The sequence below is a fragment of the Mycteria americana genome, chromosome 5 (assembly GCF_035582795.1).
Source record: "Mycteria americana isolate JAX WOST 10 ecotype Jacksonville Zoo and Gardens chromosome 5, USCA_MyAme_1.0, whole genome shotgun sequence".
In the NCBI taxonomy this organism is placed as follows: domain Eukaryota; kingdom Metazoa; phylum Chordata; class Aves; order Ciconiiformes; family Ciconiidae; genus Mycteria; species Mycteria americana.
The window spans coordinates 56,485,384-56,505,920 of record NC_134369.1 but is presented as its reverse complement, the minus strand read 5'-3'; the positions used below and the strand labels follow the sequence as shown (position 1 = coordinate 56,505,920).

Genomic DNA, 20,537 nt, shown 5'->3' with positions numbered 1-20,537 from the left:
AAATGTTTATGGCGAGCTTCTCTGAAGTGGAAGCAGCAGGATGGAAGAAAATGCAAAGGCACTGGTTGGATTTTTGAAGTGGGCAGTGGAAGTTGGCTTTGTGGGTGGATGAGAGGTAGGAGAGAATAAGGTCGAGAATTTTGAAGGTGAACAGGGGAGGGCTTCCCTCTGATCCAAAAGGAGGGAGACATGGTGAGGGATACAAGCAATCTGGAAGGTCTCGATTGCAAGAGGGGGAGAGCTTGAGAGAATTGACAATGTCTTTTAAACAGTGGGCCTGGTGGCTCGGTGATGATGCTGTTCACAGAGAGTGACAGAAGGGGGGAGCTCAGAGAGCTAACTGGGGCAGGAGGAAGAGCAGAGGTTCAGGGAAGAGCCAGAGGTAGAAAAGCAGAAACTAGGATGAGCTGGAGGTTCAATTACAGTGAAAAGCAAAACTGAGGGAAGAAAGAGCAAAATGTCAAAAGAGAGGCTGCTGGGGATGTCTGGTAGAGCCGGGACCTGGGAGGAGACAGGAGCTGGGCTCAGCCCTCTCTGTCAGTAGGCAGGATGGGTCTTGCCTGGGTGAAAGCAGTGCAGAAGAGATGCCAAGGTGAAATTGGGAAGGAGTTTGGAGCTACACCAGTGCAAATGAGTGGAGAAGGAAAGAAAGTGAGAGTAAGTGAAGCATCATCTGTGCTGATAGACGAGAAGCAGCGGAGGTAGTTAGGAAGTTGTTAGGGTGTCTTAACAGAGAGCTGAGGTCAAGACAAGTGCCTTGATATCAGAGCTCAGTGCATACAAACATGCTTTGAAAACTAGATTATCCCATGAGACCTTCTAGGAGTTTATCTGGTTTTCTCGGTCATGAGGTTATAAGCTACACAGACAGGCTTTTCACACTCCAGCTGAATGCTTATATTTTAACTGTTTTCTCCTCTTCCCATCTTTGCCTGTTAAAATTAGTATGAATACTAAGGATGGGATTTGGTGTCTGTGGAAGGCATACCAACAATTTATAGACTTCATTTTCTGAGGATGTTTTACCTGTTGCTGTGACAGGAATGCTTGAGATTCCTGTAAACAGAGTTGAGTGAGGACCAAGAACTACAATTTTAGCTGTTCTTTTTCTAGCTCATTTAATTACCGCTGCATTCACCATCTTCCCTGAATAGGAAGTCATTTTCCTGTTCGCTTGAGCCTTTCAAACAGTGAAAGGGAAAAGCAAATGAATAGTGGGGGGTGGGTAATGTCATTTTAAAGCCCCAGTAGTCAGATGGTAGGCTTGGGAGATAGCACCTGAAACTATTATTAACCAATTCAGATGAAGTTCTGACCTAACTTCGTGTCGCTGATAGTCCTTTAAGTCAGCGCAGCCATCTTAGCGAGACAAGGTATCTGCAGGATCCTTGCAGAAGTCCAGCAAGGCCTGGGTGCCTTGCCAAGGAAGGAGCTACAGCTTCCTTCTCCATCTGGTGAGGAAGGCTCATCAGTCAAGGTGGGTGAGGAAGGAGACCGGAATTAGGGGGTGTGCCAGACTTGATTTACAGCTTGATGACAAAGTACTTCTTTGCCTGCATGTTCCTAAGTGATGTTTCTGATGGTCTTTTTTTAATCTTGCCTGTGCCGCTCACTTAGCGCTCTGTTTATGATGGAAGTGAAAAGTGATTTTGAATAATTTGAAACCTGAGATTTTTCTATTTGATCTCCATTGCTGCACGTCCTAGTTCTTTTGTTCCTAAAAGAATATTTAGGGAGCTCCTGGACCATATGTGTTCCTGGGTGGCAGATTTGTCTTCGTACTGCACACCCCGGAATGCACATTTATAGCATAAAGTAAAGCAGTATTCAAGTGCAGCAGCAGTATTTATGATTATGGTAAGCTTTTTCTTGCCAGAAAGTGGTTAACACTCTAAGAATCTGCGCTAGCCCAAGTGCTCCTATTCATAGTTTCTGAGAACCCATGACCATGGGATGTAAATGTGGAAGGGATTTTCTAGGCTCTTGAGCCTAGAACTTGCGAAGTTTGGTTGAACTCTTAAGCATTTATTTTCATTTTGAGTTTATATTTCTAGATATGGATGCCCTAAATTGGGTGCAGCTGTTCCATGGGGGATCTCAGTACTGCTTTCTGTACTAGCTTGACTCTTACAAACCTCACCAAAAATACCCTGATCCTGAGTTTGTCTTTGTCACAGTCATACTTCAGCTACCATACTAGCATCCTTCTCTGAGCACAGAGCAGATCTTTTTGCATCGTGAGTCCAGCTATATGTAGCCTTCCGTTTTGTATTTAGTCATTTGTCCTATTTCTGATTCTCCTGCATGATACTTCTGTCTGGGTAGTGGTGTCAGTTACACTTCTGTGTAATTATTAAAGTCTACCAGTAATCTACTTACTGTGCTAAGACCACTAAAAGATATTAAATAAAATGGTCACAAGACTAGTGACTGAGGAATGCCAGTAGCGCACCCTCTCTGGTTCGCCTCTGCTGCTTTCAGCATGCAAGCCATTGTCGTAATCTCTTTTATTTAGCTCTTCATTTACCTTCCTGTTCTTTTGCTGGTCCTTGTCTTTCTCCAGTTTACCTGACTGCATGCTTTACTGAAGTCTGAGAAAATAGCTTTGCTGCATTTTCTTTGTCTAGAGAATCAGTGGTCATACAGCCAGTTAGATGGGTTTGATCCATCTTTTGTAGATTCATGTCATGTTTTACTACATTTTTTTTTTTATTTACCTCTGGAGAGCTGATTATATTTCAATATCTTCAAATGTGCTGAAATGCTTGCATAATACTAGGTCAGATGAACAAACAGTAGCTGTCATTTTTCCTCCTCCTACTCTTTCCCCAATATAGTTGCTTTTTTTTGATCCTTGGGAAGCACTCCATAATAGATACAGTTATTCAGAACCCTTGTATCACCATCCTGTGATTTCCTATGCCATGTTTTGGTGAACTGGATTTTGTTTTCTAGAGGTGTTTGTTTTGTTTTGTCGTTTTTGGTTTGTGGTGTTTTTTTTTTTTTTTTTTTTTTTTTAAGTATCCAATTATGGGAGAGAGGCAGCTCTTCAGAGTCATCTGACATTTGTGCCACTCTACTAGGCTCCCTCTGGTCAGGCATATTTCAGGTGCAATTCCTCATATCCTAGGATATGAATGCAAAGCAGGCTAGATGAATTTAAAACATCAAGGTATGTATTCATTTCTCTCTGACTGCAAGGAGAAGCCTGAAATTACAGTGTAGTTATCAACTCCTTAAAATGAGATGAGGTGAATCTCAGTCCATGAGTTCTGGCTTTGACTGCTGGTACCCATTGATGTATCTGTACCTATCTTTGTTTACCAACTTGCCTTGCTCCCTCAGTCAGCATCTTTATTCTTGCTGAAAACTGAGGCCAAATATCTGTGTAAAGTTTGGGGCCATTCCTATATTATCTTTAATATTAAACCTTCACTTGCTGCACAGAGATCCCAATTTTACTTGGTTTTTATGTATTCCCAAAATACATTTCACTGTTTGGCATGCCTTGCAAGAAATGCCAAGCGTCCTTTATGATCAAATCCTTGAGCTTTTCACAGCTCAGCAGTCTTTACTAATTACTTCCTTTAATTTATCAATTTTTCATCCTGAGATCATAAAAAAAAATGCTTGAGCTGTACACCATTTTATCCTGTAATTTAAACTAACCCAGCTTGTTATAGCGTTCTTTGTATTAATAAATTTTATGTTAGTTTTCCTGCTTCAGAACAGCTGGGCCATAACCTCAGTCCTAGCGTTTGTTCTGCTGAGTTTAAGAAGCTAATCTCCCCTAATGATACAGTTCTCTTGTTTTCATTTGCATTAATATCTGGCCGTGTCCAAATAACACTGTGGGATTGTCCGACCTCTTCCGCACAGCAAAAGCAAGACTTCATATCACTTTTGTTTAAAGGGAATTTTGCCTAAAACGTTCTGCCTGTGCCAGTGGTTCTCTGTATGTGTTGGGTAGGGGCTGTGTTGGAAGACAGTTGACCTGGGTGGGAAAAGATGTCTGATGCATGGTTGGGCCATGGAGCACTTGCGAGGACTTTGTCAGACATGGTAGAAAGGAAAAAGCAAAGATACCTTGAGTTGCTGAGAACAAACTGTTGTCCATTAACTATTGTGGTCACCTACTCTATGCCAGGGTGTTTGCTGAAGCAATGAGTCAGATGTGCTGCGCTCCTCTTGCTCATGTTAGAGTCTTGCCTGTGTCCCAGCCACCTTCTCCTGGCTTCACTTTCTGCTCCTTTCTCCAATACCTCCGAGCAGTGCAGCACCTGAGAGGGTTGTCCATGATGGTTGTGATCTCTACCCATGCCCTTCTTCCTCAGTTTGAGAAATCATGGGCTAACTGTTTTATCTTTGCAGCCATGTTCATTTCAGACCATTTCAAATGCCTTTAAATTCATCTTTGGAAGGAACAGTTTCATCATTTTGTCTCACTGGGAGCAGTGGTTTCAAGCTGAAGTAATGCTTTGTAATTGAAAGGCAACTTCAGTCTCCCATAAATAATACTTGCTGGAACAGGATGGAAGGGAATGCCACAATCTCTTCTATCTCTTCATGGTGTCTCTTCTGATTTCTGCTCATGCAGCGTAGGGATATGATATAGATCAGCCTAAGCATGGCCTTCTCTCTGTTTGAAAGCAGCCTTACTCATTTTTATTTCCCCCTTAGGGTGAATAAGTCTTCTAAAGCTTTTGTGTTTCTTCCTTGTAGTATTCCAGTATACTTCTCCCTCCTCCTCCTCTATCCTTCGCAGTTGCACAGACATTACTAGCTACCCAGTGTCCGTGAGCAACACTATAAGAATATGCTGGGTTGAAGGAGGATCTTCTGTTAAGGGAACTACGTTTCAATTTGGTTTTGTTTTTCAGAAGGGATCCTAATTAGTTTAGGCAGGGGGCAAATAAAGAGCATAAAAACTTTCTACCCTGACAGGTATTGCTCTCTCCACATGTATTTAAACTCCCTAGTACACAATAAAGACCACATAAATTCAGTGAAGTGATGAGCAGACTGGATTAGATGTACTTCGGGTGCTACCTGTATTTGCTTACAACTCAGCATCATCCAGAACCTCTTGAGAAAGGGAAATGCACCTAGAAATCCAGCTTTCCTGGGGCTAGTAGCTAACAGAAGTGAAGAGGGTGCCGGCGGCCTGGCTGTGCCTCTCTGCTCACCAGCTGGAAGCTTTGTTGAAGGGAGAATTACAGCAGAGATGTTGGCGATCTCTTGGGAAGTGCAGCCGCGCACACAGGAGCACCGACTGCTCTTGATGTTTGACAGGTGCTGCTGAAGAATTATCCTTAAGCTGAGCCTGAGCTGTCAAGTCCAGAGCTGAGCTTCCTCAGCCCTTAGGGTAAAGGGTGGTAGCCAGGCTTTCTGGGGGATGTTTCTTATGTGTCAACTATTTCACCTAATCCCACAACCAAAAGGAGGGAGACTGTGCAATGCATGTTTACATGGCTCCAAGAGAAACTTTCAGAAGAACATGTTTCCTTCATCTTAACTTTCTCTGTAGTTATTTAAAAAAAGTGTATTTGCAGTACTGTCAGATCTTGATATTTTGAATGTTTATATGATGTTATAATTAAGCACTGAAAGCCTCTGCGAAGTGAAGTGCACCCCTCTCGCCCCCCTCCCTTTGCCTACCCGATCTGGGCTGGCTGTAGTGCTGCAGTATTTCTGTATTCTGGGTTAGTTGGCATGTTCTCCATGGATGGCTTCTCCATTCCACTCCTCCTTTCATGTCTGCTCTCCTACAGGATTGACTGATCTATCAGTTCAATCTGGGCTAGAGCTGACCCAGTTCACTCAAAGAAACATTAAAAGTCTTCCTTGTAAAGTCTTTCTAGTCTTTCTGGGTCCAATCTGTCTATTCCAAAGCTTTAAGTTCAAGAAGTCAGCCGGAAATTTTGTGAACTACTTTGTAATTTTCCCATACCTTCAACTACTGGGATTACCTGTATAGCCTTTTAATCTGGTGTACGTGAACACTATCTTTTTGACAGTTACAGAAAGTAAAGCAAGGCAGTCTCGGCAGCCGTTTACACTGACTGCGAATTCTCCTTAGGATGTTGTTTTTCTGTAACTTGCTTTTCTTCTTTGGAGTGCTAATCCTCCCATGTCACACATTTCCCGTTAAACTTTTCTCCTCTGTTAATCTCTGGATTTGTTCTGCTGCCATTCTTAATCCACGGGAGTGTTGGTGACCTCAGGAGACATCCTTGGCAAGAGGCTTTTTTGGATTTGAGTAGCATCGATTATTCCTCCTGCAGTGCTGAAAACCAGCAATTGCCTTTCAGACCGTGTCTGAACAAGACTGAACTCCTTAACCACTTGTCTACCAAAACCTGCTCACTGCAGTCCAGCCCTAATGGGACATGAGCTCTGTCGTGGTTTAGCCCCAGCCGGCAACTAAGCACCACGCAGCCGCTCGCTCACTCCCTCTCGGTGGGATGGGGGAGAGAATCAGAAGAACAAAAGTAAGAAAACTTGAGGGTTGAGATAAAAACAGTTTAATAGGTAAAGCAAAAGCCACGCACGCAAGCAAAGCAAAGCAAGGAATTAATTCACTTCTTCCCATGGTCAGGCAGGTGTTCAGCCATCTCCAGGAAAGCAGGGCTCCATCATGCGTAATGGTTGCTTGGGAAGACAAACGCCATCACTCCAAATGTCCCCCCTTCCTTCTTCTTCCCCAGCTTTGTATACTGAGCATGACGTCATGTGGTATGGAATAGCCCTTTGGCCAGTTTGGATCAACTGTCCTGGCTGTGTCCCCTCCCAGCTTCTTCTGCACCTGGCAGAGCACAAGAAGCTGAAAAGTCCTTGACTAGTGCAGCAACAACTAAAACATCTCTGTATTATCAACACTGTCTTCAGCACAAATCCAAAACATAGCCCCGTACCAGCCACTATAAAGAAAATGAACTCTATCTCAACTGAAACCAGGACAAGCTCTCAGGTTAATACCATGCTCACAAACAGCCGTTCCCGCATCTTTGCAAGTTCTGGAAGGAACTTTCTGCAACTGCCAAAGTATTGTACAGGAGAGAAGGAGATAAGCCAAGCAGAGTTATAGTTTAATTTCTTATTAGAAATTAAGAAATGTTTTTTTGTGCTGGGCTGTAAGTCAAAAACAATATAGTAACACAGTTCCAGTCTTGGTTAAAAAAATCTCTACCAAAAAGAAAACCATTGCTGTAGAGAGCTTTAGCCATAGCCCAAGCATGGGTTTTCTTGTTTTGCTTTTAAAGAAGTGAAGGGGCAAAACTTGGTGCTAACAGGAGAGTGACGCTGGGGGGGGGGGGGGGGGGCAGTGGGAGAGGTCCGAGGAACTGAGATGCAGTAACTTGTCCCAGCACTGTTCTGCACACTGAGCAGGAGTGGCGAGTCACTGTCTGTCGCTGTTACTGCAGAGGCGACAGCAGTGCTGGCTTGCTGTTTGCTTCTGTGGGAGGGTGCAGAGGAGGCTGCGGGGAGGCGATGCTTGCCGAGGTCCTGGGGGATTGCATGACTGCAGGACAAGCCCTGAATGTGCAAAGGCTAGTCAGTTTATGTAGTAGTTGGGGAAGTGATCCATTAATGGTGTCCGTGTATGTTAGTACATGTAGCGTAAAAAAAAAAAGCTAGGAGATTCCTTTTACCTCACGTTATCTAGAATACAGCTAGAAGTGAGAACTTCCCAGACATTTCGGAGATCGTACCTAGCTTCCAGGGGAGCGGCAGCGTGGGTCTCCTGAAAACGTGTGAAGTGCTCACACACTCTCTTTGGCAACTTGTGCCAAGCAGAATGCAAAGTAATCCGCTCTGGCACCAGTGCAAGAAAACGCGAAGAGACCATCTGTTAAACCCAGAGTCTTCTCCTCTGGTGTTAAAGTTTCAGTATCTGAGAAAATGGGAATCCAGCAGGGCTTCGTAGCTTATGCTGTGCTGCTCCTCGCCTTTAGGCATATCTTGCTGCTTGAGATGTGGCTGGCACCTGAGATTCTGCATGACATGTCCCACTGTGGGACACGCTTTCCTTCTCCTTTGGTGGTTCTCTTAAAGTAAGCTGGGCAGAGTGACAAAAGGGGACGTAGAGTTAGTGTCCTGCAGTGGTAGAAAGGTAAGCTCTTTGATCGGTCTTTAATTTCCTCGATTCCGAGAAGACTAGCAAAAAGGTAGGGTATTTTCAAGCTACATTTCCTTCCTGCTTGGGAAGGAGTTTCCCTCCAACGTGGCGGCTGTTACCGATGCTGCGATGCTCTCTGTGTGAGGGGAGAGCCGAGGGGGGAAGTCTCCTCACCACAGCGGATTTCCTTTCTCAGATTGCCGCTGCTGCAACAGGACGTGCGAGTTAATTCGGCACCAGGGAAGGATGGTTGGGGAAGGAGGGGTGTGGACAGAGAAAATAGGGCCTCTTGGTGAACTTTTTGCTCTTTCTTTACAGCCCTTCGTGGTCGGGTCCATGTTTGCCATTTGCAGTGGGACAGAACTGGTGTTTCCATCACACAGAGGGGTTTATGTTCTCCCTCAGTATCCTTTGGCCCTGTTAAGCAGCAGCAGCAAGTGCTGAATACTTGCGTTAGCTGTGCATGACGGCAGCTCAGATCACTTTCTTGCTTGGCCAGAGAGACGTGGAGGAGCTCTCTTAAATATGTAAATGTTTATTTAGTTTGAATATGTGAATATTTTAGGAGCTACAAAGAGCCTGTATATCAGTGAAAGCACCTGGTTTTCATCTACCAGGTAGCATGATGTCTTTCCTTATGAGGAAATGTATACCAATATATACGTTGTCACCTTCTGCGGGCTTTGGCAGGGGGTCACTTGTGTCAGTTTTGTACTTGCGTAAACCTGACAGCAGGTTTTGTGGGAGTGTCGTCCCAGTGGAGGGACAGGACTGGAGGACGTTCTGGTCCTATCTGGTCTTGCTCCTGCAGGATTTAATTTGGGAAAGGAGGATGTGCTGGTCTTATTTGGTCTGTGGATTTCCTTTGGTTTGTCAGAAGAGCAGGCAAGCTTCTGTGCCATTCTGTTCTGTTGCTGTTGCTGCGCACGAGTAGGTCTCACATGTATGGATGGACATGCACAACAGTTTTCCTGATTTCTTTTCAGGGAATTTCTCCACTTCCTTTCGAATACATGCACCTTCTCTCCTGTAATTAGCTTATCCTGTGTATTTTTGTTTCCTTTTTACAATAAGGCAAAACAGTGAACTTGACAGTATTGATTTTTGCTGCTTCCCTTCCCTCTCCATCGATATCCCTTAATATCCCTTAAGATGTTTTTAGAGGCTTTCATCTCTGAGCTTTTTGGGGGGAGAACAGCATCCGCCAATACATCAGCTGTCAGGGTTCAGCTTCTTGAAGTCTTGGCTTTCCAACTCAGAGCTCATGACTTTTTTTCATTATGACTTGCTCAGCATTGATACACAGCAAAGGTAAATGCTGGGGTTGGGGGAAGAAGGGGAGAATTTTAAAAGCTTTGTTTTACAAGCCTTTTGATATAAATGCATGTGATGAAGATACAGGGTAGAAAATAGCCCCAGGAGAGGAAGGCGATGACTAAAAACCCGAAGGTCTACATGCAGTGGAGTTTAAGAAGCTGAATTAAGACTGAAATAAACCCCACAGGTTTTGGGGTCAGTGCAGCTGTAACTAAGTATCTGAATAACAGGATACAACAGATTTGTGTAGAAAATTCCACATAGAGCCTCAGGAGTCAGGGAGCAGAGAGGTCAGGTCAGGCTGGTGCTGTATGTCCGGTTCACAGGGAGGAAAATGGTTAAATTACCACAAAGGGACTTTTGAACTGTGACTTGTGAAAATGTGTAGCAGAGCATTGACAGGTCTCTACTAGAAAATTGGACAGATTCTTTCCCTTTCGTGGCATTTTATTAAGCTTTCTAGCACTTGAGATAATGTCTGATGATTTGGTGGTATCTGCCTAGTGAGAAGGCTCAGAACAAACATGTCATCTCTGATGATTTTCTCCTTATCTTCATTCACCTCCTTTTGGGTGAAAGTTTCATGAGCTTTTTCCACCTGCAGCAAGACAGGCTGCTGTGGAGGGACACGCACTCCTATTCTGTTGCTCCTAAGCAGCACATCAAATAAAAACCGAAACAAAGCAAGAACTTAGTGCAGCATCGTGGTGAGTAGAGTTTGTTAGCCGATTGGAGACTGGGAGCAAAATGCTTAAACAATGGATTTATGAGTTTGGTTTTTTTTTTTTTTTTTTAATGAAAATATTTTAAGAGAATAGTGAGGACAAATAGAAATGGAGAGATGAGTTGTAAATTCCTCAGGGATATAGCAGTGGACAGATCTGACTTCAGTTTAGAGAACAGAACAGGTTGGTATTAAGACTTCATTTCATGTGAATGATAATCCAAAAACTATTTCTGAAGAAGAGCTTTTGAAAAAAACACAAATCCTGCTCAGCCGGAATCTGCAATACAGTTGATTATAGCATGGACTGGAAACACTGAATAAAACAAAAAATACAAAACTATTTTTAATCATTTAGATAAATTATATTTCTTTTTGCTAAATCCAACATTTGCACTTGTTTGATTTTTTTTTTCCTTCCCCTGAGTGAACGAATCCAGATTTTTTTTCACTTGGACATAGTTTTATTTTTAAACACGGTTTCCAGAAATGCATGCGTGTGGGATTGCAGTTGGGACCAGTGGAGAGCCATGGCACTTTGCCAGGCACTCGCCCTGTCCCTGCAATATAGATGGATTGCCAGCATTCTGGAGAAAAACAACCCCAAAACTTTAAACAAATTATGCTTAATGGAAATAAACTTTTTTTGTGCTCCTGGGTAATGACTTGGATAACGTGCTGGCTGTGTGTTTCTGGAGGACAGAGGAAGGGGAGAGGAGGGCGGAGATGGAGCTCTGTATACCTGTAACTTGCTCTCCAGTGGATGCTGTGGGAAAGCTATGGGGCAGACTGCGACGTTTCTAAGCTTGGAATGTTTTTTAACTCCCAGCCAGTCTTTCTGTTAGGTGATCAGGCTAGCTACAGCCAGCTATGATAAGAGCATTTATCTAGAGGTGGTTTTCTTCCCTATATGGGTTTGTAAGACCTGGAAAGTCATATGCCTTGTATCTGGCATTTTCTATGTACAGCTTTGACAAGGTCTTCCACATCATTCACCTGATTTCTGCTGGGTTTTGATGGTAAGTGGTAATGCCGTGAAACCAATACCTGGTTTTCTTTTTTTCTTCTTTTTTTTTTTAAATATAAAAAAGGGCAAGCAGAGTAGACTATAGCCTGCTTCACAGAAGAAAAGGCACCATAGCCATATCTCTCTGTTTTTTCAAGCTGGTGCTGATAAATCTTTTCTCTCACTTCTGTTGCTATGGTGTTAGTTCTGTGCAAAAACAAACCTTTGGGTGATCATGTCAAATGCAAAGATCATTTGGAGAGAGAGATGCTAAAAGAGAAGGGAAGTAGGAGGGCTCAAATTCCAGCTGATGACAAACAATGAATCAGTGTTTGTCTCAGCAGAGGGCCATCAGAAATTTTGCATTCTACTTTCACTGACTTCTGCTTGGGTCTGATACTCCACTTGAAAAGGCTTCTTTTTTCCCCCCCTCAAACCTTTTTTTTTCTTCTTTTACTTTTTTTTTCTTCTTGGTATATAAAAGGAAGGTGGATCTCTTCCAAATTCTGCACAGCCCAGGAATATTTGCTTTCCGCAGTGTGGCCCAGAACACAGAGAACTTATTCTTGCAAACAGTTTGATCCTCCAATCCACAAAATACTGGATCAAATTTTGAAGGTTTGTGTGGTTGAAATGTACCTGCTGTCCTTGTTGAGCCAATTGAAGTGGTCATTGAACTTCTTACTGGAGGAGCGTGCTGTCATTTCTAGTATTGCTTTCCTGGTAAAGGGGAAGCAGAGCACTGTTACGGAGGGCCCTTTTTAACACTTTCCGATGTGCAAAGTAGGTGCGTTTGGTTTCATTCTCAAAATATGCCAGTTGCTTTTAGCTGGCACAGCTGTTGCAAAGAAGTTATCTTACCCAGATGTCTTATGCTTCTGGAAAACACTGTGCTGAAAATGCCTGGGATATGCCTTGAAGGCTTATTTCTGTTCTTGGGTCAAGGCTGAAAGGGAGGACTGTTTTCTGAATGTTTCTGTGCAGATTGAGCTGCAAGTGCAGGAAGAATGTAGAGGGGTAACCAGTCCCAAATACTTATTTGCTTCTCCCTTTTGTTCAAACTGGAAGTCCTGAAAATGGATTAATTCACATTTTTGTACCTTGGCGACTGGGAAGTTTCTGACCTAGTTAAATGGACCCTTTGTTTTGCTGTTTCCTTCCAGATGTGATAGGCAGATGAAAAAACCTCAGGAAAAGCAGCGTGGTCATCTGAGATTTCTTTTAAGGATATTAACTGATTTTTCTGGAACTTGGTTGCAGAAGTAGATCATCACCTTCCATGTCCTTAGCCAAGCTACAGTTCACTTTGCAGACACTTACGCTTGCCCTTAGCCTTCATGCTGCACTACTTGTGGGAGTAAAAATCTAAGTGCCAGGACAGCCAGATCTTCTATAAACTGCCTAACCCAGCCACAGTTTACCTATCACTGAGCATCCACATCAAGTCTGTCTTGCTTGTCTTTACCATTGCATAATCCTTGCATGTAGAGTCTGCTGCCCACCTGTGAACAGTGCCTCTGTTAGTCTCCGCAGAAGATAGATGCACAATATGTTTTCCAGTTGTATTAGAATCTGTGTAAATACTTCAAAGATAGTACTAGAGCCTCAACCTGTAACTGTTAGTAGGAGCACATAGTAATGGACAAGCAAAGGTGGTCTGTGTTGGGAAGAATTGGCAGTCTTTCGGTTTGCTTCTGTGCAGTTACTCTGCTCAAGTAAGCCTAGCCCAGATAAGAGTGCCTACACAAGAAAAGCAATTTGGCTACATGATGAGTTAGATTAGCAACTAGTGAATAATTATAAGGCTGCTGGGTCTCTGCTGTTTTAGTTTTATTGGTGCTTGAGCTCCAGCCATCCTGTCTGATCATTTCCTTAAGGCACTCCTTAATTCAAAGCAGGGCCATTTCTGTAGGGTAAGAAATTTTATTAGGACAAAACTCAAGCTAATGAGACAGTGAAGACCAGGCTTCTATTGAAACAGAGCATCAGCAGCCTCTGCTGCCCAGCCCTCCTCTCCCTCCTGTGCCCCCCACCCCCTTCTCTGCCAGAGTTGAATAAAAGGGATAGCAGCAATGGAAAGGAGCATGCAGGTAACTGTAAAATCAGATGCTAACTTTAGTGAGCGCACATCTGTCTTTCATTTCAAAGATGTTCCCGGTTTGAAGTTTACAAGGTTAAGTTGCTACTGATGCAGTAGAGCTCACAATTGGTTGAAGAGCAGTGCTTGATAATGTGACAGCTTTTGTGCTGTGGGCAGCCCGGTGTGTTGCCTAGATCATGAGCCAGTTCTGGTACTTACGCTGTACAAATGTTCAAATCTGGTAAGTAGCTTCATGGGATCATTAAGTTTGGTAGGGACCTTAGGGGTCCGTAATACATCATCTTGAACAAAGAAGATTCAGCATTAAATTCAGACTAAGTTGCTTAGGGCTTTGTCCAGTCAGGTCTTGAAAACCTTGAAGGATGGAGATCCTGCAGGCACTGTGAGACTCTGTGCTGCAACCAGACTGTTGTAGTGGTGGAATTTTTTTCCTGATTTAGCTGAAATCTCTACAGTTTTGATTTATGTCCTGATAAATCTAAGCCCTCACAATGACATTGGCCGGTTCTCTTAGTACCCTTGCATGCATCCGATCAGGTCCAGTAGCCTTCTTTGCATTAAGATTTCCTCAAGAGATCCCTAACTCAATCCTTTTCCAGTACAGGTGGTTCCTCTACTCCTTGAACCCTGTCTTGGTACTGGTGACCAAGCCCTGTGACACATCACCACCACTTTCATGCCTTCCCATGCTGTCTGGAGCAGAGTTTCTGCACACCCACCCAAACCTTTGTCCCCTATCCTGCTAACTGCAGAAGTGAGAGTGCTCTGGGAGCTGCACTCCTCCCTACCAGCTAAATAGCTGTCCCTGCAGCAAATGAATTTGCAAAGATCCTGAGTCACTTGCTTTTGTGTTACCTGTATTGCCGTCCTGGATGCTGTTTTGTGCAATCTGAAAGGTCGAAGGGCACAGCAGGCATTCCTTTTATTAGTGGTGATAATTGTTTGCTCATTCCTGTTGCATATGTAAGTACCGGGAAAGAGAGCTGAAGAGGGAAATGTTGGCTCAGGGTGGAGAAGCATAGGAAGGTGTTTGGATGAAGGGTGCTTGCCAGTGACTTCACTGCTTTTTCATGGAATTAGATCTACACTGCTGAGGAATAAATGTATGAGTAAAGTTTTCTGACATTCAGTAAAGTGTAAATTCTCAGGGATTTGACTAACATACCAAAATAAAGGCAGTGTGTAAAGTAAATGCCTTCTGTGTGGCAACCACGCCTTGGATGGTGGCAGGGACAAGAATCTCAGATCCTCCATGTATTAATAAAAGGTTTCTCTCTGTTTCTTCAGCTTGACCTCACCAAACCCATTGAAGATCAGGGCCCTTTGGATGTGATCATACATAAACTGACAGATGTCATCCTTGAAGCAGACCAGAATGACAGCCAGTCACTTGAGTTGGTTCACAGGTTCCAGGTAAGTGGTTCTTTTATAGTCCTTCTGCATTTCAAGCAGGAGGATGATCTTGGTGCAGCAAATTCAGTCTGTTTTCTGTGCAGTTGGTAGGGTTTGATGAAAAGAGCTCCCTGACACACTGCTGCCCTGCTACTGATAGCCCAGCAAAAATAGTTTTGTCAGTCTAAAATGGACTTGCATCTTTGGATACGTTTTACGTCGTATTGGTAAGGTTAGTAAGAACTGGTTTCCCACCAAATGTTGTCCTGATGTCATTCCAAGAGCATGAGTGCTGTTCACAAAGAGGAACAGGTGTTTGCGGAGTCCTTTATGTGCATCTCGCCCTACAGAAGCCACTAAATTAATTTGGCCCAATTCTGTCCAGTCTTTCTAGTTCCTGGAATGCTAATTTCTGTAACATCAAGGTTCCTGTGAGTGATTCTGTCCTCTAGTGCCAAGAATCCTGTTCTATTAATTTTTTTTTTCTCAAGTTTACATTGAAGGTCAGAAATACACAGGGCATAGTGGTACAGAGAACTGTTTTCCCAAAGCGTTCCTATCAGTAGTCTGAATATGCCGATGAAAATGATGAAGCAAGACCTTTGTCATTTTAAAATGTGTTGCTTCTGGTGGATATCTTTGATCAAAAGTATATTCTTCTCTTCTCTTTCAAAGAGAAGCAAAATTTAAAAAGATATTTTCAGAATTTTATGGAATATGCTTATGTCAGGTGGAAAAATGTCTCAGAAATTCTGCAATTTTGACAACTTTGCTTTCTTGGGAAATTACGTTCTCTTTGCTCTGCTTAATGTTCTACAACTAGTAATGCAGAAAATATTTTACTTAATGGAGTCAATATTCTCTTTGCTGTAGTTACAAAGCTTTTCTGCTTCCTCCCACCTGTCTATTACTCAAACACACACAGGAGACGAAAAGGTTTGACTTCTGGGTCTGGCCCCCTGGCACCAGTTCTCTGAATAGCGGGTGACTATTCATCACTAAGTAGCACAGGCATCCACTTCCCACAGCACTGGAAACTTCTAAATGTCCAAAGAAGCATATGGAGGAATGGACTTCAGGGGCTTTCTGCTCGCAGTCTTCCCCTGTTTTGGATGTTAACTAGTTTCCCTTTACAATATACCCATCCTGTCGATGGGTAAAACTGATGACCAAAGAGGCAGAAGGGCACATGTGTTAAGTTGCTCGCAGCTGATTAAGACACATGAGATTCCTCATTCCCAATTCTTATGTTGTTGCGTGCGTTCCTGAAGGCCAGTCTTTATGAAGCACAGAGAGAGCAGCTCTGTGTAATACTGTGGAACCTCCCTTGTCCCCTGGAGAGCATGCTGGTAGGGAACTTGTGCAAGCAGTTGTAGAACAACAGTTGGTGTGTAGCAGTACAATTAATATCTAAAACACCTTTCTTTTATTCCTGAGCAAGAGACTCTTCAATGGATATGGGATATTTTTAATAAGAACTGCAGCTAGTCAACTTACTGTATTTAATAGCTTAAGGTCACAAGCTGATACTTTCTCAAGTACCGAAGTGAGGTCTGGAGGAAACAGTACAGAGGATGCATTTTCCTAACGCTGCATTTAACCACCAAGGTGAAGTTCGGTGTGAAACAGGGTAAAGCACTTTGCAGCTAGAGCCTTAGCTTTGGCTGAGGACTTAGTGGGCTGTTCTCATGTCTGTGTGACAGCTGCTGCACTGCTGGAAGGCTGGTAGAGGTAAAATGACCTGCTAAAGCTAAATCCCTTACCCTGATAGATTTCTTAAAGTAATCATAATATGATATCTTGACATTACTCTGTGTACTTTTGTTACCGTTTAAATAACTTAATCCATTATTTTTGTATAGGTTAAATATTGAAGCTTTGTTTTTAAAGATATTTAAGTTAGAAAATCTTAGTGAAAGTACAATTTTTATCTAAATGAGTTTATGGGATAGATTCTGAGAGTGGTGAGAGAAGCAATACTTATGGATATATTATCTGTATATAATTATGCATAAATACCCATTTATTCTTTCGTTCAGGGACTTGCTCTTTGTATCTTTTTTTTTATAGCACTTGAAAAAGAATAATATCACCTGAATAGAGATGCAGTGGCTTAAAAACAACAACAGAAACACCCCCTTATGAAAAAAATGAAAACCCAATGAAAACTGCAACTACAAACCCAAAACCTAACTCCCCCTACCCAAAGTCTCTCCTAAAATTCTCAAATTCTACAGAGCTATGTAAGTTCAAACATATCACTGATCTTACAGGATTTATTTTCTTTCAAATGATAATATCAAATACAGCAGTATTTTTTAACCACAGACTATTTGACGTGAAATTACTGATTTAAACTTTTAGAAATTATAAATAGTTAGTTTGTATACAACAGTTAATACAGCATAAAAATAACAAGTGTATGTGGGGATGTTGTTTCCATTTTCTAAGCTTTTGTCAGGAAGAAGGTATTTTATATAGTGCTGCTTGGATTTTTTTTCAGAAAGTAAGATATAATTCAGTTTCAGTACAGAATTGCCTACTGCAGAGATCTCAAATTTCCACATTTTTTTTTCAATGGTGGTGGGGGCAGGAACAGGAGGCCATAGGCAAAAGCTTTGCACAACTTGAAGAAATTGTACATTTCTGTCAGGCTTATTGAATCTGTTTGCTGCTGTCATGCACAGTGGCATTGATTTTTACCACCTGGACCTTTCGGTCATGCTATTTATGCTTTCTCTAGTAGTTCAGTTCTACCAGTTCCTCACCTGGTGCTGTTTCTTCACCCTGCAGACTAAGTCCAACATGCATGCTTAGGGCTGTCTTCACAGTCCTCAAGAGCTGACCTCAGTTAAGAGGAGTGCTCTCCTGCAGCGTGTTAGGCTGTAAGCCTGAATTCGGGGTGGAAGCTGAAGAGCTCTCTGGTTTCAGTGTAAATTTCAATGGCTGTTTGCTGTCAGACTTCTTGAGCCCTCAGCCATAAGGAGATTGGGATATGGGGGGAGCTGGGCAGGTGCGAAGGAGTCTGTTGACTATTGTGAAGGCATCAGGCAAACTAATGAGAACTCCCAGGAGGCTTACATCCTCTGTACAGCAGTCCACGCTCCGAGTGGAAGTTTCTGGAGATACACATATCAGAAAAGGCTGCAGACCCCTGATTTACAGGGATATTCTTATTGGGACAGTGTTACAACCTTTGCTAGCGCTGGCAAGTCTCATTTGAGCTGCCTCATTTCAGAGCAGCTGAGAAATAGTTCTATTCAAATCCTGTGTACCGTGGTATGTGGCACTGGGACCCCTCTGGTTATATGCCTCTCGGCAGCTGCGACCTATTAGTGCACGTGCTTCCTTGTCATTCCTGTATAGCTCACCTGTCAGGTTGTGCCCTTGATCAAAGTCTGGAGGCGGTGCATTGTGCTTCTGTTTCAGCGCAATTACTCTTTTCCAAGATGTGATTGTCCATGTCCTACAGTGAACTTACTGAAATGTTCCCGCGTCTCACAGGTTGGTTATTTCCTCCTGTGTTAAAACTGTGGAGCAACTTGTTGCAAACAGTTTTTAATCATAGCCTTAATAAAAGGTAAACAGCCACACTCATATTGCCCTAAAATCCTACTTTACCTATTTGAGTAGAGCCTTGTGTGCAAGTTCAACAATTCAGCCTTGCCTCTCCTCTCCATTCCTTTAGAAATAATAAATCAAGAGTTTCACCATATTCAAGGTGATCCCCTGTTAAAGGAAGCTGCATTATACCATCCCTGTGCTGTGTTGTTTCTTAGGACTGTGGTGCAGCTCTTGCTATCTTTGTTAACCTTGGAAATCACAGAGCTTTCAGTTTAGTGGCCTCCGAAGGAAACCAGTAAGAAGCCTTCCTTTAAAATTTGGAGCAAACAAATCTTACTGCTCTCTGTGTTTCTTCACCCAGCTCTTCTCTCCCATACTGCCACGTTCCTCTGTGTTAACATCACCTCCTCTGTCTCCTGTGCCTGAGTGTTTTCTTGGCAGCGTGGCCTTAATCTCATACAGCATGTACAGTAATGGGTGAGCTGTCGGGTCATTGATTGGACTGGGGATATGCTTCTTGTGACATGCTAACTAACGTGGAGAGGTAAGAACAGTCATTGATCCCAGGGAGTCACGGAGAGTACTGAGAGAGGTATTTGATAGAGCATGTCAGATTCTTTCTGTAGGATTTGCGTAGTGATAAATTGATTTAAATAACCTGCACAGCACAAGAGCATTCAGTTACGTTGGATATTTTTGCAGACCTGTCTGCTGCCTTCTAAAAATAACAGAGAACAAAAGGAGAAACAAGCTGGGCTGGAACAGGTTTGGGTTACAGTAGAGTGAAACAAAAATAACTGTAATCCAGAGACTAGATAATAGGGTTGAAATTCAGTCTTCTGTCTGTACCCATTGCCGCTATTTTGTTGCTGTAGAATGCTTATGTCTTTCTGTGCCTCTGCTTACCACCACCCTTTCATAAATTGGTCTCTATTTCTTAATAATGGACTTCATAATTTTCCTGTAAATACCAGTGTTCAAGTGAAAATAATACTGTGGTTCTTGCAAAGCTAATTTGCAGTAGGCTGACGGGAAGTTGAAACTTTTTTTTTTTTTGGATAATACTGGAAATTTGGATTGTGTGTCAAGTGTTGTAGAAAGCAAAGGTATTGCTCACACCCTGGGGCATATGCTGCATGTAAGTCAGCACCCTTTAATTGTCGGTAGGTCTGTTAATCAATAAGTGTATCATTAGAAAACCTCTCTCTACAGTAATGCATGCTCCATATATATTTTTCCAGAGCTCAAGTAGTAGAGACACATGGAAGTGAGGATAAGTTTCTGAGCAAGTCAGATGGAGAAGAAATAGTTCCCTGTCTCCTGACTTGATTGGTAAATACAGTTGAACTTGTTCAACTAACAGTATGAACTGTATAAGAAAGAAATAAATTGGGTGAAAAGCACTCTATGGATACAGAGCATTGCCTTATGCCAGTGTCTTCTGTGCAGAGGATGGTGGTGAATTCTGCTCATGCTTTGGGGACTCCTCTACATTTTCATCTTCATTTCATGTCCCTGTTGATGGTGGTTTTAGTCTTTTTTGAACACTCTGCCTAATTCCAGTTTAGCATTGCTGTGTTCACAATGGCAAGCTTCGGCCAGGCATACTCCAGAAAGGCTGTTGCAGGGCTATGCTAAGAAACTTGCTTAATTCTTCTTGTGAAACGCTTGGATCCAGCTGGCTGGTGCCTTCAAGGCCTTCATTTTTAGGAATATTAAATTTAACCACAAATGAAAATAATAAAAAAGCCAAGAATGTTAGAGGAGAACTTGATGTTCTTTCTTCTCTCTCTGTCATTAGTTCTTGGTTGTACAGTAAACACTGTATTGTCTAATATATCTACTCTTTTTGAGGATACCATCTTCCTGCAAAGAAGTGCAATGTAATGCCTGAAGAATTAGAAGGGGATCCTGGAATGTGGGGTCAGTCACATGCTGTTCCACAGTTTCATTATGTGATTTAGACCATCCCGTTTGCATCCCTAAGTTCTTGTTTTGCAAGCTGTAAATTAAAGGAAATGGTATTAACTCCCTTTTGACATTAGTATGAGAAGCCCTTTAGGTCAACTCAGAATGGCTGTCATAAGGATTTAGGGTTTGTTTCTGTTTAGAGCTCTGGTATGAATTTATAGTAGCTATTATGACGTCTGATTTACAGAACAAGTTACAATAGTCACATTGATGTCTGATGATCTGTCTTTACAGATAGTGTTCTTTAGCATAGCCCAGTGGATGACTTGTCTACAATCACGTAGCTGAACGAGAATGTAGGTTTCCGTTACTGGACTACACGTATTTCTGACTCTGGGTATGG

The 20,537-nt window shown here is 42.6% G+C and overlaps 1 protein-coding gene across 2 annotated transcripts in view; it reads left to right on the top strand.

Annotated features, from left to right (window-relative positions):
* ITPK1 (inositol-tetrakisphosphate 1-kinase) overlaps positions 1 to 20,537 on the top strand; it is a 162,349-nt gene that overhangs the window by 66,040 nt on the left and 75,772 nt on the right. For both annotated transcript variants that reach the window (XM_075503469.1, XM_075503470.1), the window contains exon 4: positions 14,555 to 14,680. In XM_075503469.1, the coding sequence (XP_075359584.1) occupies positions 14,555 to 14,680 (126 nt within the window). The remainder of the gene's footprint in view (positions 1 to 14,554; positions 14,681 to 20,537) is intronic.